The 23542-nt window shown below is 53.6% G+C and overlaps 1 protein-coding gene across 3 annotated transcripts in view; it reads right to left on the bottom strand.

Annotated features, from left to right (window-relative positions):
• LOC119952139 (gamma-aminobutyric acid receptor subunit alpha-3-like) overlaps nucleotides 1-23542 on the bottom strand; it is a 514541-nt gene that overhangs the window by 17679 nt on the left and 473320 nt on the right. For all 3 annotated transcript variants that reach the window (XM_038775725.1, XM_038775723.1, XM_038775726.1), the window contains one exon: nucleotides 22487-22639. In XM_038775725.1, coding sequence (XP_038631653.1) covers nucleotides 22487-22639 — 153 coding nt within the window. The remainder of the gene's footprint in view (nucleotides 1-22486; nucleotides 22640-23542) is intronic.

Genomic DNA, 23542 nt, shown 5'->3' on the forward strand with positions numbered 1-23542 from the left:
GACGGGCTGCAGCAGAGGGCTGGGCTGCAGCAGAGGGATGGGCTGCAGCAGAGGGACGGGCTGCAGCAGAGGGACAGGCAGAGGGACGGGCTGCAGCAGAGGGACTGGCTGCAGCAGAGGGAGGGGCTGCAGCAGAGGGACAGGCTGCAGCAGAGGGACGGGCTGCAGCAGAGGGACAGGCTGCAGGAGAGGGACGGGCTGCAGCAGAGGGACTGGCTGCAGCAGAGGGATGGACTGCAGCAGAGGGACGGGCTGCAGCAGAGGGACGGGCTGCAGCAGAGGGATGGACTGCAGCAGAGGGAGGGGCTGCAGCAGAGGGACAGGCTGCAGCAGAGGGACAGGCTGCAGCAGAGGGACGGGCTGCAGCAGAGGGACGGGCTGCAGCAGAGGGACGGGCTGCAGCAGAGGGACGGGCTGCAGCAGAGGGATGGGCTGCAGCAGAGGGTCAGGCTGCAGCAGAGGGACGGGCTGCAGCAGAGGGACGGGCTGCAGCAGAGGGACGGGCTGCAGCAGAGGGACGGGCTGCAGCAGAGGGATGGGCTGCAGCAGAGGGACGGGCAGTAGAGGGACGGGCTGCAGCAGAGGGACGGGCTGCAGCAGAGGTACGGGCTGGAGAGGGACGGGGTGCAGCAGAGGGACGGGCTGCAGCAGAGGGACGGGCTGCAGCAGAGGGACGGGGTGCAGCAGAGGGACGGGCTGCAGCAGAGGGACGGGCTGCAGCAGAGGGCTGGGCTGCAGCAGAGGGATGGGCTGCAGCAGAGGGACGGGCTGCAGCAGAGGGCTGGGCTGCAGCAGAGGGACTGGCTGCAGCAGAGGGAGGGGCTGCAGCAGAGGGACAGGCTGCAGCAGAGGGACGGGCTGCAGCAGGAGAACAGGCTGCAGCAGAGGGACGGGCTGCAGCAGAGGGACTGGCTGCAGCAGAGGGATGGACTGCAGCAGAGGGACGGGCTGCAGCAGAGGGACGGGCTGCAGCAGAGGGATGGACTGCAGCAGAGGGACGGGCTGCAGCAGAGGGATGGGCTGCAGCAGAGGGACGGGCTGCAGCAGAGGGACGGGCTGCAGCAGAGGGATGGGCTGCAGCAGAGGGACGGGCTGGGGCAGAGGGACGGGCTGCAGCAGAGGGACGGGCTGCTGAGGGACGGGGTGCAGCAGAGGGACTGGCTGCAGCAGAGGGACGGGCTGCAGCAGAGCGACAGGCTGTAGCAGAGGGACGGGCTGCAGCAGAGGGACGGGCTGCAGCAGAGGGACGGGCTGCAGCAGAGGGACTGGCTGCAGCAGAGGGACGGGCTGCAGCAGAGGGACGGGCTGCAGCAGAGCGACGGGCTGCAGCAGAGGGACAGGCTACAGCAGAGTGCTGGGCTGCAGCAGGGGGACTGGCTGCAGCAGAGTGCTGGGCTGCAGCAGAGGGATGGGCTGCAGCAGAGGGACGGGCTGGAGAGGGACGGGCTGCAGCAGAGGGACGGGCTGCAGCAGAGGGACGGGCTGCAGCAGAGGGACGGGCTGCAGCAGAGGGACGGGCTGCAGCAGAGGGACGGGCTGCAGCAGAGGGACGGGCTGCAGCAGAGCGACGGGCTGCAGCAGAGGGACAGGCTGCAGCAGAGTGCTGGGCTGCAGCAGGGGGACGGGCTGCAGCAGAGGGACGGGCTGGAGAGGGACGGGCTGCAGCAGAGGGACGGGCTGCAGCAGAGCGACGGGCTGCAGCAGGGGGACTGGCTGCAGCAGAGTGCTGGGCTGCAGCAGAGGGATGGGCTGCAGCAGAGGGACGGGCTGGAGAGGGACGGGCTGCAGCAGAGGGACGGGCTGCAGCAGAGCGACGGGCTGCAGCAGGGGGACTGGCTGCAGCAGAGTGCTGGGCTGCAGCAGAGGGATGGGCTGCAGCAGAGGGTCAGGCTGCAGCAGAGGGACGGGCTGCAGCAGAGTGCTGGGCTGCAGCAGAGGGATGGGCTGCAGCAGAGGGACGGGCTGGAGAGGGACGGGCTGCAGCAGAGGGACGGTCTGCAGCAGAGGGATGGGCTGCAGCAGAGGGATGGGCTGCAGCAGAGGGCTGGGCTGCAGCAGAGGGATGGGCTGCAGCAGAGGGTCAGGCTGCAGCAGAGGGACGGGCTGCAGCAGAGCGACGGGCTGCAGCAGAGGGACGGACTGCAGCAGAGGGCCGGGCTGCAGCAGAGCGACAGGCTGCAGCAGAGGGATGGGCTGCAGCAGAGGGTCAGGCTGCAGCAGAGGGACGGGCTGCAGCAGAGGGACGGGCTGCAGCAGAGGGACGGGCTGCAGCAGAGGGACGGGCTGCAGCAGAGGGACGGGCTGCAGCGAAGGGACGGGCTGCAGCAGAGGGACGGGCTGCAGCAGAGGGACGGGCTGCAGCAGAGGGACGGGCTGCAGCAGAGGGTTGGGCTGCAGCAGAGGGACAGGCTGCAGCAGAGCGACAGGCTGCAGCAGAGGGACAGACTGCAGCAGAGGGCTGGGCTGCAGCAGAGGGACGGGGTGCAGCAGAGGGACGGGCTGCAGCAGAGGGCTGGGCTGCAGCAGAGGGACGGGCTGCAGCAGAGGGACGGGCTGCAGCAGAGGGTTGGGCTGCAGCAGAGGGACGGGCTGCAGCAGAGGGACGGGCTGCAGCAGAGGGACAGGCTGCAGCAGAGCGATGAGCTGCAGCAGAGGGACGGGCTGCAGCAGAGTGACGGGCTGCAGCAGAGGGACGGGCTGCAGCAGAGGGACGGGCTGCAGCAGAGGGACTGGCTGCAGCAGAGGGACAGGCTGCAGCAGAGCGACGGGCTGCAGCAGAGGGACTGGCTGCAGCAGAGGGACGGGCTGCAGCAGAGGGATGGGCTGTAGCAGAGGGATGGGCTGCAGCAGAGGGACGGGCTGCAGCAAAGGGACGGGTTGCAGCAGAGCGACGGGCTGCACCTGAGGGATGGGCTGCAGCAGAGGGATGGGCTGCAGCTGAGGGATGGGCTGCAGCAGAGGGACGGGCTGCAGCAGAGGGACGGGCTGCAGAGGGGCTGCAGCAGAGCGACGGGCTGCAGCAGAGTGATGGGCTGCAGCAGAGGGACGGGCTGCAGAGGGGCTGCAGAAGAGCGACGGGCTGCAGCAGGGGGACAGGCTGCAGCAGAGGGATGGGCTGCAGCAGAGGGACGGGCTGCAGCAGAGGGAGGGGCTGCAGAGGGACAGGCTGCAGCAGAGGGATGGGCTGCCGCAGAGGGACAGGCTGCAGCAGAGGGCTGGGCTGTAGCAGAGGGATGGGCTGCAGCGGAGGGACGGGCTGCAGCAGAGGGACGGGCTGCAGCAGAGGGACGGGCTGCAGCAGAGGGACGGGCTGCAGCAGAGGGACGGGCTGCAGAGGGGCTGCAGCAGAGGGACGGGCTGCAGCAGAGGGACGGGCTGCAGCAGAGGGACGGGCTGCAGCAGAGGGACAGGCTACAGCAGAGGGATGGGCTGCAGAGGGACGGGCTGCAGCAGAGGGATGGGCTGCAGAGGGACGGGCTGCAGCAGAGCGATGGGCTGTGGCAGAGGGCGGGCTGCAGCCGGCCAGTTGGGAACTGCTCAGGCTGCAGGGCCGCCTGCCCGACCTACGCAGGTGGAGGCCGAGCCTGATGACGACCAGATCATCGAGGGGCATGCTCGGGATATCATAGATTTTGCAGTGCAGAAGGAGGCCATTCGGCCCATCGAGTCTGCACCGGCTCTTGGAAAGAGCACCCTACCCAAGGTCGTGTTGACCTTATCCCCATAACCCAGTAAACCCACCCAACACTAAGGGCAATTTTGGACACTAAGTGCAATTTAGCGTGGCCAATCCACCTAACCTGCACATCTTTGGACTGTGGGAGGAAACCCACGCACACACGGGGAGGATTTGCAGACTCCACACAGACAGTGACCCAAGCTGGAATCGAACCTGGGACCCTGGAGCTGTGAAGCAATTGTGCTATCCACAAGGCTACCGTGGATGAGGAGCAGGGGGAGCAGGTGGTGTGGGGCCAAGGCGTCGTAGACGCCCCATGAGGCCACGTGTCTACCGGCGCTGCATGTCCTTCGAGGACCTGCCAGACAGGGCATGCAGGAGGAGACTCAGGATGGGTCGGGTAACGTTCGCTCATATTTGCCAACTTATGGTACACCTGGCAACGTATGGGACTGGGGTAGGACATGCTCTCCCGGTGGTCATCAAGGTAACGGTGGCCCTTAACGTCTATGCGACAGGTGTCGCCGAGTGGGGACCTGTCCGGCATCTCCCAGCCATCGGTGCACAGGTGCATCCGTCCCGTGACTGACGGCCTGTACAACATTTCAGACCATTGCATACACTTCCCAGTGCACCTCGCCAACCAGAATGCCCATGGTGCAGGGGGCGATCAATGGGGTGCACATCGCCATGCGGCCTCCTGCGGAGAACAGGGACATCTTCATGAACATTCAGATGGTCTGTGACCACCGCATGAAGATAATGCACGTCTGCGCCCAGTACCCGGGCAGTATACATGATGCATTCATAATCACACAATCGTTCATCCCCGCCATGTTTGAGGAACCCCCCCGCCTCCCACCGGCTGAGGGTCTGGTTGCTTTGGGCTGCAGAAGATGCGTTTCAGGTGCCTGGACCGCTCTGGAGGGGCCCTCCAGTACCATTCGGAGAGGGTCCGTCACATCATCGTTGTCTGCTGCTTCCTCCAGAATATTGCCCAGCTGAGGGGCGATGTGCTGGAGGCGGAGGAGGAGAAGGAGGAGGAGCAGAAGGGTGCAGAGGGAGACGCCTCTCCAGATGAGGAGGATGGGAACGAGGGGGCAAAAGATGTGACATGGGGACAGGTTATGGACGGGTGGCTGCACGACGCCACCGACTTGGCCAGCAAGGTGCTAATCGCCGCAACTTTCACCAACAAGGAGGGGGTAGAGGCTCTCTGAGCAGGGGCACTGGCGCCACCGTCCTGACCCACCTCACCACCTAGCATCCCCACCTCCCATTCCACCACATGCACAGCACCCTCCAACTGCGGCACAACGGGCTGGTCTCACACGATTGCCTGTGGAAGCGGGTGTGTTCAATGCCATGAAGGATGATGACAACCCGCTCTGCGATGAGCTGTGAGCTCTAAATCATGAGATAATGTCTGACTCATGGCCACAGCTACACCCTCCACCTGGGTGGTCCCTGTACGCGTAACGGACACTCCCATGGACATGTTGAGCAGCTGGCGACAGGGAGCCGAGTATGGCGGGGGGAATCTTTAAACCCACCTGGGCTCACCTTTCCACCCACCTTCGAACACAGTGACAATCAGTTCCGTTCACGACCACGCGGCCACCGGACATAGGACAGAGGCATCTTGCTTTGGTGTAACAGTGAGTTTAATTGTAACGGTGACATACAAGTGCCCTCGCCACTATAACTATATTGTGCTCCGCACCCGTGCCAACTTACTAGGTGAGAAACATTTAGGCCTTGCGGGCCCTACCACTGCATCTCGGTGTTTCCCCAGACAGTACAGCAGGAGTGGAGGCGGACTGCTGAGACACCGGCCCTGCGACTTGGCTCCCCATTGACGTGTGTTTCTTGGGGTGGCCCAGCTTGGATGGGTCAGGCTGCTCCGTGGGCATGCTGGATGGCTTGGTGCCACCCTGTTCTGCCAACTGTCCCCCAGATGCGCTAGTGACGGAACGGGGGGAGTCCGAGGAACTGTGGTGTTCCGGGACCTCCCTTGCAGGAGTCACCGAGATGGGCCCCAGAACCTCCTCCTCCCTCGGTGTGCCCGCTGGCCCCCGGGCCTCTCTATGGGACGGGGGTGTGAGCGGAGACAGGCCCTGAGGCACCCCCGACACCTTGGGCTGTCATTCCTGGAGGCCCGCTGAGGTATCGATCAGGGTCTGAATGTTAGCAGTGATGGAGCTCAGGGAGTGGGCCATTCCTGTCTCGGTCTGCGCCACCTCCCTCCATGCTTCAGCGACGCCATCCAGCATCTGCGCGAGGCCGTTGATGCTCTCAGCGATGGCCTGCTGAGACTGAGCCATGGCCTGGGCAATGCCACCTGAGCTCTCAGCGATGGCCTGCTGGGACTGGGCCATGGCCTGGGCAATGCTGCCGATGCTCTCAGCGATGGCCTGCTGGGACTGGGCCATGGCCTGGGCAATGCCACCGATGCTCTCAGCAATGGCCTGCTGAGACTGGGACATCACCTGGGCAAAGCCGCTGATGCTCTCAGCAATGGCCTGCTGGGACTGAGCCATCACCTGGGCAATGCCGCCGATGCTCTCAGCAATGGCCTGCTGAGACTGGGACATCACCTGGGCAAAGCCGCTGATGCTCTCAGCGATGGTCTGCTGAGACTTAGCCGTCGCCTGGGCAATGCCGCCGATGCTCTCAGCGATAACCTGCTGGGACTGGGCCATGGCCTTGGCAATGCCGCCGATGCTCTCAGCGATGGCCTGCTAGGACTGGGCCATGGCCTGGGCAATGCCGCCGATGCTCTCAGCGATGGCCTGCAGAGACTGAGCCATCGCCTGGGCAATGCCGCCGATGCTCTCAGCGATGGCCTGCTGAGACTGAGCCATCGCCTGGGCAATGCCGCCGATGCTCTCAGCGATGGCCTGCTAGGACTGGGCCATGGCCTGGGCAATGCCGCCGATGCTCTCAGCGATGGCCTGCTGAGACTGAGCCATCGCCTGGGCAATGCCGCCGATGCTCTCAGCGATGGCCTGCAGAGACTGAGCCATCGCCTGGGCAATGCCGCCGATGCTCTCAGCGATGGTCTGCTGAGACTGAGCCATGGCCTGGGCAATGCCGCCGATGCTCTCAGCGATGGCCTGCAGAGACTGAGCCATCGCCTGGGCAATGCCGCCGATGCTCTCAGCGATGGTCTGCTGAGACTGAGCCATGGCCTGGGCAATGCCGCCGATGCTCTCAGCGATGGCCTGCTGAGACTGGGCCATGGCCTGGGCAATGCCACACGATGCTCTCAGCGATGGTCTGCTGAGACTCGGCCAGACTGCGGAGAGCGGCTGAGATGTCCAGTTAGCTCTGGCACATGGCTGCCTGTGAGAGGGCAGACCTGTCGTGGGCCATGGATGAAGCATGCACATGAAGCCCCATGCCTCACATAACCTGACCCATGGCCGAACACGTTGCACCCTGATGAACCATCAATTGAACGCGAGACGAGTTGCTGTACAAAAGTAGGGTTTAATAAGCTAGATGTTAGCCCTGCGGTCGACTACATTAAATGGTCGACCGCCGGGCGTGCTGGGTATTTATACCTCACCCTGGAGGCGGGGTTAACTCAGCCTCTCGACCAATTGGGGAGCCGTCACATGACTGGTCTCAACCAATCGGTCGAGAGGCACATGACCGACCAGGGCCAATGGTAAGCCGGTGTTCTGCACCAATGGCAGGCAGCTATGTTAATCATACCACCACACACCCATTGCAGACGCCACCCATGTGGTGTCGGCCTGGTGGCACCGCTCCCTGATCCTGGACGTGGATGGACTCCTCCACCTGCATCTGCAGCTGCTGAAAGCTGGCCGTCACCCCGTCGTCTGGTCCCTGGATTTCTAACTGCATCGGGTCTATGGGTGGGACTGGAAAGTCCAGGAACCCGGGAACCGTCTGGGCGGCAGCTGGTTGCTGGGGCTGGCCTGCCCTCCAGCCGTTCGGCCTCTCGGCTGCTCCTACCTCCACCTGCTGTACCGGTACGGCTGTATGGTGAGCACCAGTGTGTGTCCCAGAAGCCTTATCACTAAAGTGCCCAACCAAGCTTCGAGTTTGTGCGATGGTGGGGGGGTGTGGGTGAGTGCAGCGACGCCAAGTCAGGATCGTCATTGGTCCCACAGTCAGGAGGTTCCTGCGTCGATCCCTGGGCCGGTGTTTCGCCCCCATCTGTGTGTCACTGTCCTGGCTCGATATCCTCTGTGCGTCACTGTCCTGACTGTCGTGCGTGTCAGTGTCCATCGTCCCCATTTCGGGGCTGTCGCTGTCCTGGGTGTCCATCCTCTGTTCATCGCTGTCCTGGTCTCAGTCCTCTGTGCGTCCGACTGCTGTCTCATAGTGACGGAGGAAGGCCTTCCTTGCCGTCTGCCCTCCCCGCCGCAGCGTATCTGGACCTGGCACTTGTGGGGTCCGAGCAGCGCCAGAGAGTTCGGGACGATCTGCGGCAGGTCCTGCAACACACAATGCAGCATGTATTACGCACACAGACTGGGGTGAGGGTATGTGCTGGGAGATGGGGTGAGGGTATGTGCTGGGAGATGGGGTGAGGGTATGTGCTGGGAGATGGGGTGAGGGTATGTGCTGGGAGATGGGGTGAGGGTATGTGCTGGGAGATGGGGTGAGGGTGTGTGCTGGGGAGGAAATGGGGTGAGGGTGTGTGCTGAGGGTAGAGGCGGGGTGTAGGCAGGCAGGGGAATCTCACTTGCTGGTGCGCCTCCGATCTGGCAAGGGGCAACCTCCCAGTCCCTGGCTCCGCCAACGAGGTCCAGTGCCCTCGGAAGTGGTGAATGGTTACCGCCCTCCAGTTCTCGCACATTCCCTGTGGTTGTGAGCAGCATAGACCCCCCCCCAGCAGAGAGGCCCGGCCCCCCCTCCCACAACATAGAGGTCCAGTCCCCCCCCACAACATGGAGGACCCGCCCCGCCAACGTAGAGGCCCGCCCAATCCCCCTCCCAAACATGCAGCCCCCCCCCCCCACCCTCGTCCGCAGCCCCGTCCTTGTCCGTCTTCTCGATGGGGCAGCAAAGCATCAGAGTTAGTTGGTACACAGCATCCCGCGCAGGTGCCGCCCATATGATGGCATGGGAGCACTTGGCACCCGGCCACGGCGGCTCTCAGGGGTGTGTGCAGCCCATGAGGCTCAAGTGGGGGGTTTGGCAACACACCTGGCCGGGGGCGGGGTGGGGGGGTGGGGGGGGGGGGGGGGTTGGTCACATGTGTAGGTAGTAGGGATTGGGTGGTGCCAGCGGCACATCTTGGTGTACTCACCCTGGCTGCCCTCGTCAGGTTGTGGACTGCTTCTTGCAGCATTGCTCGGCCGTCCGAGGGATGTTCTCCACTGCGCTTACCGCAACACCAACCTCACGCCAATTCCTCCGCACTGTGATGGCAAGGTGCCAGTGGCCACGTCGACGGCACAGGATCCCTCTCCGACCTTCCACCGCGTCCAGCTGCGTCTCTAGGTCGTGGTCACGGACCCACGGGGTGGCACGGCAGGGGGCGTCCATCTCGCCGGCCTCGTGCGTTTGTGGCGCTCGTGCGCATTTTAAGAGATTCGGCGCCGCGTCATCGGAATACGCCGGTATGGCGCCACGCCCACGCGCTTTGCGATGCGCACGTGCTGGCCAGAATACATTGTCGGATCCGGCCCCTGATGCCGTCGGAAAATGCGACGATGTTTACGACGGCGTGGGGACTCTGCTGCGGGATGGGAGATTTAAAAAGAGCGGGAATTGAGCATCGGAATGGAGTTTTTAAAAAGAGCAGCACCTGAGGGTCAGAGCGGAGATCGAAAAAGAGCAGGAGTTGAGAGTCAGAATGCTGATTTAAAAAGAGTGGGAGCTGAGAGTCGGAGCGTAGATTTCAAAAGAGCGGACGTTGAGAGTCAGGATTGAGATTAAAAAAGAGCAGCACCTGAGACTCAGAGAGGAGAATTAAAAGAGCAGGAGTTGAGAGTCAGAATGGAAGTTTAAAAAGAGCGGGAATTGAGGGTCAGAATGGAGATTTAAAAAGAGAAGCAGCTGAGAGTCAGAGTGGAGATTTAAATGAGCGGAAATTGAGATTCAGAACGGAGATAAAAAGAGTGGGGGCTGAGATTCAGAGCGGAGATTTAAAAAGATTGGGAGATGAGAGTCTGAATGGAGGTTTAAGAGTCATGTAGTCAACATATTATGGTAACCATTCACCACTGTACGTACTACATTGTACCACACTGTTTCCCATGTGGGCTCCACCTATGGACCATTGTACTGTACTACACTGATTGTCTCATGTTGGTGCCCTTGTAGGCTCCGCCCCTGGCCCCGCCCCCTTGAAGGGAGATATAAAGAGCAGCTGCCCTGAAGGCGGCTCTCATTGCAGAGCAGTCACAGGGAGGCACTGTTCTAGTTCATTAAAGCCACTGTTCACTTCAACTCTCTGTCTCGTGTGAATTGATGGTCGCATCAAGTCAGATATAAAAGAGCGGGAGCTGAGGGTCAGAGTGGAGATCTAAAAAGAGCAGAATGGTGATTTAAAAAGAGTGAGAGCTGAGAGTCAGAGAGGAGATTTCAAAACAGTGGGAGCTCTGAGTCAGAGGGGAGATTTTAAAAGAGTGGGAGCTGAGAGTCAGAGAGGAGACTTTAAAAAGCTGGATCTGAGAGGCACAGCTCTGAGCAGTGGGCTGAGTTTGGAGTCATAGGAAAATAGAAAGTTAGTTGGCTGGTAAGTAACTGTTAAATTGCTTTCAGATTAGAGATAAAAAGAACAATATTTTACAGATTAGAAAGATGAAACACTATTTGGATATGTAAAAAAAATAAATCCAATTAAATAAAATAGAGATGCAGGTCCAGGTGTTATTCTGGGAGCCATGTGGCTTTGTCTCCGAGTGGTGTGAGCTTCTTGCAGGAAGATGGTGGTGGAGGTGGAATGAGGCAACTCAGTGGAGAGACACAACGGCGTCCAATGCCTTGCTGCAGATGAACTCTAACTCATCCCACCGTACAACCAAGCGGCTGTTCTCTAGGTAGTCCCTGCCTGAATCCAAGTCTCCAGCACATTGAATATGGAGGACGGCACGGACCCACCAACCAGGCCCAAGTCTGCTTCGATTTCATCCACAGGATCAACAACAGACGGGTTCCTCTCAGGCTCCTCTTGGGGTACTGGGCCAAAGGGAGGCGTTGGCTCAGACCCCTGCTCCACCCCAGACACCGGGTCAACAAAGATTTTCAGAAAAAACTTCAGGAGGGAAAGAGAGGTGCCCAGTGTCGAAGGTTGGGATGGAGAGGTGGGACCCTCCTCGCTACCACCACCCAATGACCCATGGCTCAGGGTGCTGCTGTAGAACCCCCCCCGCCCCCAAACGTTCTAAAAAGGAACACCTCCAGGATGCAAAATTGCACCCGGTGGAACGAGGCCTTAGGGGTCCCATCTGCACATGGGCCCGCAGAGTCCTGCTTGGGGGCTTTTTCAATGACGTTCATTCAATAATGTTCACAATTTACATAGATGATTTGGAGTTGGGGACCAAGTGCAATGTGTCCAAGTTTGCAGACGACACTAAGATGAGTGGTAAAGCAAAAAGTGCAGAGGATACTGGAAGTCTGCAGAGGGATTTGGATAGGTTAAGTGAATGGGCTCGGGTCTGGCAGATGGAATACAATGTTGACAAATGTGAGGTTATCCATTTTGGTAGGAATAACAGCAAAAGGGATTATTATTTAAATGATAAAATATTAAAATATGCTGCGTGCAGAGGGACCTGGTGATTAAGAAGGCAAATGGAGTTTTTTCATTCATTGCGAGAGGGATGGAGTTTTTTCATTCATTGCTAGAGGGATGGAGTTTAAGACTAGGGAGGTTATGCTGCAACTGAATATAGTGAGGCCACACCTGGAGTATTGTGTTCAGTTTTGGTCTCCTTACCTGAGAAAGGACATACTGGTGCTGGAGGGTGTGCAGAGAAGATTCACTAGATTAATCCCAGAGTTGAGGGAATTGGATTACGAGGAGAGGTTGAGTAGACTGGGACTGTACTCATTGGAATTTTGAAGGATGTGGGGGGATCTTATAGAAACGTATAAAATTATGAAGGGAATAGATAGGATAAATGCGGGCAGGTTGTTTCCACTGGCGGGTGACAGCGGAGCTAGGGGGCATAGCCTCAAAATAAGGGGGAGTAGATTTAGGACTGAGTTTAGGAGGAACTTCTTCACCCAAAGGGTTGTGAATCTATGGAATTCCTTGCTCAGTAAAGCAGTTGAGGCTCCTTTATTAAATGTTTTTAAGATAAAGATAGATAGTTTTTTGAAGAATAAGGGGATTAAGGGTTATGGTGTTTGGGGCCGCAAAGTGGAGCTGAGTCCAAAAAAGATCATCCATGATCTCATTGAATGGAGGAGCAGGCTCGAGGGGCCAGATGGCCTCCCTCCTGGTTCTTATGTTCTTATTTTGGTCGTCTTTTTCCGTGGGCAGGTTATAAAGCTGAGGGACAGGGGCTGGAACGTCACTCTCCCTTCACTGGGGGTGGTGCTCTTCTCTCCTCACCCTTACAGTGATTGGCGCCTCATGACCGAGGCACCGCAACGTTGCGTACTTAGCCCGTACTATACTCCCTATACACATATGCCTGCATGGCAAAATTTGGCTCCAACTACATCTACAATTTTGCTGACGACACGACCGTAGTGGGTCGGATCTCGAACAGTGATGAGTCAGAATACAGGAGGGAGAACTTTTTAAAAATCTTTATCGTTACAAGTAGGCTTACATTAACACTGCAATTAAATTACTGTGAAAAGCCCCTAGTCGCCACACTCCGGCGCCTGTTCGGGTACACAGAGGGCAAATTCAGAATGTCCAAATTACCTTGTAGCACACCTTCCGACTTGGAGGAGGAAACCAGAGCTCCCATACAGACACAGGGAGAATGCGCAGACTCCACACAGACGGTAACCCAATCTGGGAATCTAACCTGGGGGCCCTGGAGGTGTGAAGCAACAGTGCTATCCATTGTGCTACTGTGCCACCCAGATAGAGAACCTAGTGGAGTGGTGTAATGACAACAATCTCTCCCTCAATGCCAGCAAATCTAAAGAGCTGGTCATTAACTTCAGGAAGGAAAGGTCTGTACACACCCCTGTCTTCATCAAGGGAGCTGAGGTGGAGATGGTTGACAGCTTCAAATTCCTAGGGGTGCACATCACAAAAAATCTGTCCTAGTCCACTCACGTCAATGCTACGACAAGGAAAGCACAACAGCGTCCGTGTGAAGTTTGCACATTCTCCCCGTGTTTGCGGGGTTTCGCCCCGACAACTCAAAGATGTGCAGAGTAGGTGGGTTGGACACGCTGAATTGCTCCTTAATTGGAAAATATGAATTGGGTACTCTAAATTTATATAAAAAAAGAAAGCAAAACAGCGCCTATACTTCCTCAGGTAACTAAGGAAATTCGGCATGTCCACGTTGACTCTTCCCAACTTTTATTGGTGCACCAAAGCAAGCATCCTGTGTGGCAGTAACACAGCCTGGTATGGCAACTGCTCGTCCCAGACCGACAGATTCTTCCCCGCTGTCATCAGACTCCTAAACAACCCTCTTACGGTCTGATCTGATTAATACTAAACTCCTATATGCTTCACCTGATGCCGGTGTCTATGTATTTACATTGTGTACCTTGTGTTGGCCTGTTACGGATTTTCTTTTCATGCACTAAGTGATCTTTCTGAGCTGCACGCAGAAAAATACTTTTCACTATACCTCGGTACACATGACAATAAACAAATCAAATCCAATCCAAAGAGGGAATGAGCACCACTTCCCCTTCTACCGCACTGGTAGCAGGTCATCTTACATCTTCCCTTTCTTCGTTCCAGGCCATAGAAGCAAAAGAGGTGGCAGCGAACAAACACACAGCTTCCAGGCACCTGCAGCTGCATTCGGATCAGTCCGTCTCTCTCTCTCCTGCAGCTCTCAGCAGGTGTTTGTCAACAGTGGAAAATCACACCAATGCAGACCATGCCAGAAGAAAGAAAGAGAACCCCTTCAACTTCTCCAGCGCTGGTAGAAGGTTATTTTACATCTTCCCTTTCCTTGTTCCAGTCCATAGAAGCAAAAGAGGTGGCAGAAAGCATACATACAGCATCCAAGCAGCTGCATTTTGAACAGTCCGTCTGTCATTCGTCTCCTGCAGAATCCAGCAGCAGGATTTCAACTGTGAAAAGTCACCCCGAGGCAGAGCATGCCAGAAGAAAGAAATAGCGCACTTCTCCTTCTCCAGCACTGGTAGCAGTTTATCTGACATCCTTGCTTTCCTCACTCCAGGCTACGGAAGCAAAAGAGGCAGCAGCAAACAAACACACAGCCTCCAGGCATTAATCATGAAAAAGTCAACAACACAATAAAGTCACCAGAAATCTTCAAAAGCATTTCTTAAACACCTTCATCAAATTGCTCATTCGGAACAATCCGTCCATCTGTCCCCCTCCCACAGTTCCCAGCAGAAGACTCTCAACAGGGGAAGGTCACACCATAAAGACACACTGGCACAGAGGTTGCCAGAAGAGAGAGAGTGCACCCTACCCGTTCTCCAGCCAGTAGCAGGTTATCTTACATGCCCCGCTTCTTCACTCCAGCTCACAGAAGCAAAGGAGGTGGCAGCAAACAAATACACGGCCTCCAGGCATTAAACATGAAACAGCCAACAATACAGTAAAGTCACAAGCAGTCTGAAAAAGCATTTCTTCAACACCTTCATCAAGTTGCTTGTTCGGATAAATTTGGCTCCCTGTCCCCCTCCCTCATCTCCCAGAAGTAGACTCTCAATAGTGATAAATCACACTGGAAAGTCACACCAACACAGAGCACACCAGAAGAGGGAAAAAGCACCACTTCCCCTTTTACAGTGCTGATAGCAGGTCATCATACATCCTCACTCCAGGCCATAGAAGCAAAAGAGGCAGCAGGAAACAAACATATGGCCTCCAGGCATTAAACATGAAACAGTGAACAGCACAATGAAGTCACCAACAGACTGCAAAGGCATTTCTTCAACACCTTCATCAAGTTGCTTGTTTGAATCAATCCGCCTCTCTCTCCCTCTCCCACAGCTCCCAGAAATAGACTCTCAACAGTGGAAAACCACACCAGAAAGTCACACCAATGTAGAGCATGCCAGAAGAGAGAAAGAGCACCCCTTCCCCTTCTCCAGCACTGGTCACTGTACCTTCTCTCTATCCTCACTCCAGGCCAGAGAAGCAAAAGAGATGGCAGGAAACAAATACACAGCTTCCAGGCAGCTGTGCTGCGTTTGGATCAGTCCACCTCCCGCAGCTCCCAGCAGAAGTATCTCAACAGTGGAAGGTCAAACCGAACCAGAGCACACCGAAAGAGAGAAAGAGCCCCTCTTCTCCTTCTTCAATTCTTGCAGCAGGTAATCTTACATCCTCCCTTTCCTTTCTTCAGGCCACAGAAGCAGAAGAGGTGGCAGAAAACAAACACAACCTTTCAGGCGTTTGCTGCCCCCCCCCCCCATCCCACAGGAGTAATGAGCAGCACAAACTGCAGCACCACTTGAGAGCTGCGAAATGCTCTCAAAACTAACAAAGCCAATTCCTCATTTGCAATATCCTTCAGCAGTGCAGCTGGAGGCTGCTCACTGTCAAAGGAGTTAATGTACCCTTCAGTATAAAACCAAGGGCAGGGCTTTGTCCTGAAAGTGTTTGCTGGACAGACAGGCAGCAGCTGAAGTGGCTCCTGTTATGGGTATCCACAATACTTAAAGATGTCATTAAGGCCCCACAGATGAAAAGCCTCTCAATCCCCTTCCTCCCCTTCCCTGGCCCAGGGGTGCCACCCGACCTGGAACACTTCAGCCCCCAGACCATGCCAAACCCCCCCCCCCGATGCCCCCCCCCCCCATCACCCCTGAGCACTGGGGCAGCAGCTCCAGTGCCCTTGAGCTGCATGCTGGAAAATGGAAATTGCTATACGCCTCCTCAGATCACCTCAGCACAATTGTGCCAGCTTCACATTTCTAAATAGGAGTATTAAATGATGCCCGTGTGATTTCTCGCTGGGAAGCTGGTTAATTCCCAGGAGGCTGTCACATTTGACTTCAACCGTGCTAATAAGATGGAAATTAATGCAAATGAGAGTTTATGATATGCTCGCTATATTTCGGCATGATCAGGAACTTGCTGTAGGGAGCAGGCCAATTAGTTAGCAAATTGATTGACGCCCGGCACGAATCTCAATTTTGGCCTTTCTCGCTACTTAACCAGCACGGCTAAATCTGCGCAGGGTGCGACGCGGTCGTTAAATCACATCTATTGACTTTGAGCAAGTGAACGGGGATGGAGTGGAGGAAATACAAAGTAGGGCAGCACGGTAGCATTGTGGATAGCACAATCGCTTCACAGCTCCAGGGTCCCAGGTTCGATTCCGGCTTGGGTCACTGTCTGTGCGGAGTCTGCACATCCTCCCCGTGTGTGCGTGGGTTTCCTCCGGGTGCTCCGGTTTCCTCCCACAGTCCAAAGATGTGCAGGTTAGGTGGATTGGCCATGATAAATTGCCCCTAGTGTCCAAAATTGCCCTTAGTGTTGGGTGGGGTTACTGGGTCGTGGGGATAGGGTGGAGGTGTTAACCTTGGTTGGGGTGTTCTTTCCAGGAGCCGGTGCAGACTCGATGGGCCGAATGGCCTCCTTCTGCACTGTAAATTCTATGTAAAATCTATGTAAAATCCATTATAAAGTGGAGCACAGGAGAGATTAAATGACATCGGATTTCGTGGTTGAAAAGGCAGAAAGAATAGGGACGGGACATGGCACAGTGGTTAGCACTACCGCCTACTGCGCTGAGGACCCTGGTACGAATCGCGGCCCTGGGTCACTGTCTGTGTGGAGTTTGTACATTTTTCCCGCGTCTGCGTAGGTTTCACCCCCACAACCCAGACATGTGCAGGTTAGGTGGTTTGGTCACGCTAAATTGCCCCTTAATTGGAAAAAAAATAATTGGCTACTCTGAGTTTATAAATGAAAAAGAAAAAGCAGAAAGAAGTGGCAATGAATCCATAGAATCCCGACCGTGCAGAAGGAGGCCATTTGGCACAACGAGTCTGCACCTACCCTCTGATAAAGCACCCAACCTCAGCCCAATTCTCCAACCTATGTGCATATTCCCGCCCAACCTATACATCTTTGGACTGTGGCAGGAAACTGGAGCACCCGGTGGAAACCCACGTAGACAGCCTACAAGCTGCACACAGACACCCAAAACTGGAATTCAACCCAGGTCTCAGGCACTGTGAAGATGCAGAGCCAACCACTGTGCCACCGTGCCATTGTAGTAAAGAAACAAAAGATCAGGCCAGAGTGTGCGTGAATGGCAGGATCATAAACAGCTGTATCCTTATGTCTGTGTCTTGATTGGTTAGTGAGGTGTCCTGACCCGGAAAATGGATTGACAGATTCAGCCTCTTTGAGCTGGAATTTGCTGCTTAGCATAGCCTGAGCCCAGTTATCAGAGATTTGGAGTTTGGATGGTAAGATTGCTCTCCCTGCCGTCTCCAGTTTAAATAGCCCAGACAATTGAATTTGTAATTACTAGAAAGGAGAGTTAGAAACCAAGTCTGTCCTCCCTTCCGAAGTGGGGATGGTCGATAGCTTTAAGTTCCTAGGGGTCACCATCACCAACAGTCTGCCCTGGTCCATTCACGTTGATGCAACAGTCAAGAAAGCCCAACAACGTCTCTACTATCTATGGGAGCAAAAGAAATTCGGCATGTTTGCATAGACTCTCACAAATTTCTACAGATTTGCGATAGAGAGCATTCTATCCAGCTGCATCACAACCTGGTATGGCAACTGCTCGGTCCAAGATCGCAAGAAACTGCATCACACAAGCTTCCTTCCCTCCCATTGATTCTACATACACCTCCAATTGGCTAAGGAAGGCAGATAGCATTGTCAGAGACCCCTCGTACCCAGGCTTTGCTCTCTCCCAGACCCTTCAATCAGGCAGAAGATACAGAAGTCTGAAGATTCACACATCCAGACATAGGAACAGTTTCTTCCCCACAGCTACTAGACTCCTCAATGACTCTCCCTTGGACTGATCTGTTCCCTGTAAGACACTATTCATGATGCCCTATGCTGCTCTTGCTCATGTTGTATTTACTTTGTTTGCCCCTTGTTCCACGCTGTAACCAATTACTTATTTGTCAATTAACTTTGTTGATTATTCGTTTTGTCTATGTATACCTACTGCGTACGTTCCCTTGGTCGCAGAAGTACGTTCCCTTGGTTGTAGAAAATTACTTTTCATTGTACTTCGGTAGATGTGACAATAAATCAATTAATCAATCCTACCCATCCAGCTACAATTAATCATTTTTGAAATGGTTGGTTAGGACCTTTGCACATACAAAATACGTAGAGAAGCGTAACGTCTATTTCCATAACATATTGTAAGGATCCTTTTGTTATTTCCTGTTTGTCCCTTGTTTTTCCTCTTCAATTCCGTTATTCTTCAATTTCTTTACATGAACCATTTAATATGGCTCTGCCTTAAAGGTGCACTGCACCTTTACTTCGAGCGGCTGGTAAACGGAAGATTGAATTATGACCTCAGGTAAGGTAGGTTGCAAAGAGCTGTTTAAATTTTGGATCAGCGGATTCAAGGGAGATAAGTGCTGATAAATCGTGATGGACTTGGCTATCAGCCAATGGACTGTTTAAAAGTGTTGGACCATATCAATGCCCCTGGCCGATTGGTTGGTGTTTTCTCTGGAATGTTCCTTCTTCTGTGTGACTGTGTTTGCTTTTACTTTCATATTGGTCAGAATGGAGGGCCACAGTTCTGGGGCTGGATTGTCCGCCAGCGGGATTCTCCATTTTGCCAGAAGCCTGGGCATTTCTCGACGGCGTGGGGCTGCTCCACAATGGGAAACCCCATTGACTAGCTGGCGTAATCGAGCATCCCACCGGCAGGATGAAACAAAAATGTGGAGCGGTCGGGCAGAGAATCCAGTCCCTGATTTCCGTCTTATCTAATGGATTCTTTCCAAAGATCCAAAGTAAAGACCTTTCTCTCTGGACAGCCAGATTTAATTGTAAGTAAATCCAGTCCAGCCAGCAGCTGAAAGCATGGTCAATTTTTCAAAAAACATTTTTAAGATCTTGTGTGAGGAACTCTGTTCTGAACTCTGGGGAGGGTTTAAACTAACATGGCAGGGGGTTGGGAACCAATGCAGGAATTTGGAAGGTAGTAAAACAGGGACCGAAGCAAATGGAAGTAAGGGGAAAAGTGCAAGGCAGAGAAGACATAGTCAAAAATCAAAAAGGGCGACAATACAAGGTACAATGACTGAGGGCAGCTCAGTGAATAGGCCAAGTAATACTAAAAGGAATAAAACTGGAGGTGTTAAGATTCAAAACAGAGGTAAAAAAAAACCAACATAAGTGTACTTTACCTGAATGCTCGTAGTATTCGGAATAAAGTAAATGAGTTGATGGCACAAATCATCGTGAATGACTATGATTTAGTGGCCATTACTGAAACATGGTTAAAGGATGGTCACGACTGGGAGTTAAATATCCGAGGGTATCAAACTATTCGGAAGGACAGAGTGGATGGTAAGGGAGGTGGTGTTGCTCTGTTATTTAAGGATGACATCTGGGCAATAGTAAGGGATGACATCGGTGCTATGGAGGACAAGGTTGAATCCATTTGGAGTTGGGGACCAAGGGCAATGTGACCAAGTTTGCAGATGACACTAAGATGAGTGGTAAAGCGAAAAGTGCAGAGGATACTGGAGGTCTGCAGAGGGATTTGGATAGGTTAAGTGAATGGGCTAGGGTCTGGCAGATGGAATACAATGTTGACAAATGTGAGGTTATCCATTTTGGTAGGAACAACAGCAAACAGGATTATTATTTAAACGATAAAATATTAAAGCATGCCGCTGTGCAGAGAGACCTGGGTGTGCTAGTGCATGAGTCACAGAAAGTTGGTTTACAGGTGCAACAGGTGATTAAGAAGGCAAATGGAATTTTGTCCTTCATTGCTAGAGGGATGGAGTTTAAGACTAGGGAGGTTATGTCGCAATTGTATAAGGTGTTAGTGAGGCCACACCTGGAGTATTGTGTTCAGTTTTGGTCTCCTCACTTGAGAAAGGACATACTGGCACTGGAGGGTGTGCAGAGGAGATTCACTAGGTTAATTCCAGAGCTGAAGGGGTTGGATTATGAGGAGAAATGAAAAAATGAAATGAAAATCGCTTATTGCCACGAGTAGGCTTCAATGAAGTTACTTGGAAAAGCCCCTAGTCGCCACATTCCGGCGCCTGTCCGGGGAGGCTCATACGGGAATCGAACCGTGCTGCTAGCCTGCTTGGTCTGCTTTAAAAGCCAGCAATTTAGCCTGGTGAGCTAAACCAGCCCCTGGTTGAGTAGACGGGGACTGTACTCGTTGTAATTTAGAAGGCTGAGGGGGGATCTTATAGAAACATTTAAAATTATGAAGGGAATAGATAGGATAGATGCGGGCAGGTTGTTTTCACTGGCGGGTGAAAGCAGAACTAGGAGACATAGCCTCAAAATAAGGGGAAGTAGATTAAGACTGAGTTTAGGAGTCTATGGAATACCTTGCGCAGTGAAGCAGTTGAGACTCCTTCTTTAAATGTTTTTAAGGTAAAGATAGATAGTTTTTGAAGAATAAAGGGATTAAGGGTTATGGTGTTTGGGCCAGAAAGTGGAGCTGAGTCCACAAAAGAACAACCATGATCTCATTGAGTGGCGGAGCAGGTTCGAGGGGCCAGTTGGCCTACCCCTGCTCCTAGTTCTTATGTTCTTATGTTCTGAACTCAGTAAGGCTGTTGGTCATTCTGGTGGAGTTGGAAACAGATAAGAATTAAAGAAGCCTGAGACTGATCTGTTGAGTGAAGGTCCAGGTTAATAAAAGTTAAAGCAACTCCCCAGGGAGATTCCGGCAGCTTTGGGGTTCTGACTGAAACATGCCAGAAGGTTGTTATTAGCAATCTAGCCGGTGTCTTTGATCACTAAGCATCCTGGGAGGAAGGCCTGCTGCAAAGACCTCCACACCGGTTGCAAGTACACTCATCTTTCAATTCATATTTAAATTCCTATTACTTTTTTCCCCTTCCCCTCCCTGTGTGTGTGTCTGTCTTGTTTGTGTTTGGTTTGAGGATGGGACGGTGAAAGTGGGAGTAGTAGATTAGCTTGCTGTTATTCTGTTATAATTATTGCATATTTCAACTCTGTTCCTGTTATAAATAAACAGTTATTGTGTGCAACTTACAGATCTAGTGATTATAGTGTATTGAGCAGTCAAGGGGCCAAAGATTCTGCAAACTTTATACGAACTATCAATTAATTCACTTGTGCTGGGACTCCAGGATCTGTAGGGCTGGAGACGACCACGCACTAGCCAGGGCATCGTAACACCATATACGTGATAAAATATCCCAAGATGTTTCACAACAGTATTATAAAGCAAAATATAACACCAAGCCACATAAGGAGATATTGGGTGCGATTTAATGCGCATAAAACAGCGTCCCATTTTGGGCGCGTATAGTGGGGTTTTTCTCAGCGTTATCAAATAGAACGCTTTTTTTCTGGCCTCGGTTGGGAATGTCCCGTTCGCCCCATTTTAAAATGCCATCCAGATCTCTGGACTCCTCCTTTGGACACCGCACTACAGTTTCCGGAGCCCCCCCCCCCCAGCCCCCCCCCCCCCCCCCCCCCTCCCCCCTGCCGCTGCTACAATTTACTTCTCAGGGGGTCCTCGATCTTCCCTCCACATAGCTCCTAAGGGCAGGGCACCCCTGGTACGGGCAACCTAACACAATGGCACAATGGCAATGCCATCCTGGCAGCTCCAGTGTGCCAGGGTGGCACTATCATCGTGCCAGGTTGCAGTACCAAGGTGCCAGACTGGCAGTGTCAACATGCCTGGGTGGCAGAGGGAATGCCAGGGTACCACCCTGCCCTGTCCCCGACCACCCAGAGGTCTGATCTGAGATGACCCCCAGGTGCCATTATGCCTGGTCTATATTTGTGAGAACCAGTGCTAAATGGGGCCATGGCGAGGTTTCCCAAGTGCGGGCATTCGTTCCCGGGCCTTGGGACAATTGGGTGCCGACAGATTTAAATGAGCCCAGTGGATCACTTAAATATGTTAATCTGGACCTCACCCAGCGAGGGCGAGATCAAGATTGTGACGTTAGATCATGCAAGGCCTCTCATGAGATTTAACGGCCTCATTGCGTCACAAGTCGGGCGAGACGAGGCCTTTGATCACGCCCATTACATCAGATGACTAAAATCTTGGTCAGAGAGGCAGTTTGTAAGGAGTGACTGAAATGAGGGAGAGGCAGGGAGATGTAGGGAGGGATATCCAAAACTTGGGACCCATGGCCACTAAGGCTAAAATGACAAGAACCACGGATGTTCAAGAGGCTGGAAATAGAGGAGCGCCGAGATCTCAAAGGGTTGTGGGTCAGAAGGAGATTGCAGAGTTAAGGTGGCAGCAAAGCCATGGAAGGATTTGAAAACAAGGATGGGAACTTTAAAACAAAGACATTGTTTGACCAGGAGGCAGTGTCGCTCTGTGAGCACAGTGGGTGATAGGGTAATGGAATTTTGTAAGAATTCAGACACAGGGAATAGAGGTTTAGATAACATCAGGTACATGGAGCGTTGAAGGTGGGAAGCCAGCCAGGAGTGCATTGAAATAAAGATAATTGATCGTATGTTGCCTAAGATCGATATAGATGGAAACTCACCAAAGACAGTGCGTGCAGGGACGGATTCCCTGTTCAGCCAGAATGACACCTGGGAGAGAATCACAGTCATGATGCAAGGCAGGTACGTCTGGATCACAAAGTAACCAATCTTCCTCTTTAGATGGAAGTGGGTCGTCATGACAATGTATTCACCTGAAGAGACATGGAAGGCAAAGAGTTAAGCACTGGTAAGTTGCATCATCCATTGGCAGCGAGATTACTTATATCGAATGTGCATTAAGCCATCATCTCACAGGTTATTTACTAAACAATGACATTCAGAGACAGGTCCATTTACTGTAATAGATTTGCCCTGTAACACCAATGAATATTGTCATATTCATCAATATTCCCTCATATATATTCATGGGGACTGCCGATAAATATTTTCATGTGTTTACACAAAACCTAAAATGTCCCACTGAGTTTCACAGGAACATTATGACGAACAACTGGAGATTAGGGCCAAATGGAAAATTTCAAAGTTACTTAATCAGGAGCCAACGAAGCTCAGTGAACACAAGGATAATAGTGGATGCGACACAGACAATTAAGATCCTTAGACATAGAATCCCTACAGTGCCATTCAGCCCATCGGGTCTGCAAGGACCGTCTGAAAGGGTACCCTACCTAGACACACTTCCCACATTATCGCTCTAACCCCACATAACCTACACACATTTGGACACAAAGAGATAATTTAGCATGGCCAATTTACCTAACATGCACAGCTTTGCACTGTGGGAGAAAACTGGAGCACCTGGTGGAAACCCACCCAGACATGGGAAGAACCTGCAAACTCCATAGAGACAGTCACTCAAGGCCGGAGTTGAATCTGGGCCCCTGGTGCTGTGAGGCAGCAGTGCTAACCACTGTGCCACCATGCTGCCTGAGGCATCAGAGTTTTGAATGACCATCAGGACTTCCTGTAAATCTGCATCCATTTGACGCTTATCCGTCCTATTGGAAGTAGCATTTATACAGCACCTTACATGACCTCAAGATGCTCCAAAAAACTTCACAGTTAGATAAATACTTTTGAGTGTAGTCATTATT

The sequence above is a fragment of the Scyliorhinus canicula genome, chromosome 17, assembly GCF_902713615.1.
Source record: "Scyliorhinus canicula chromosome 17, sScyCan1.1, whole genome shotgun sequence".
Classification (NCBI taxonomy): Eukaryota; Metazoa; Chordata; class Chondrichthyes; order Carcharhiniformes; family Scyliorhinidae; genus Scyliorhinus; species Scyliorhinus canicula.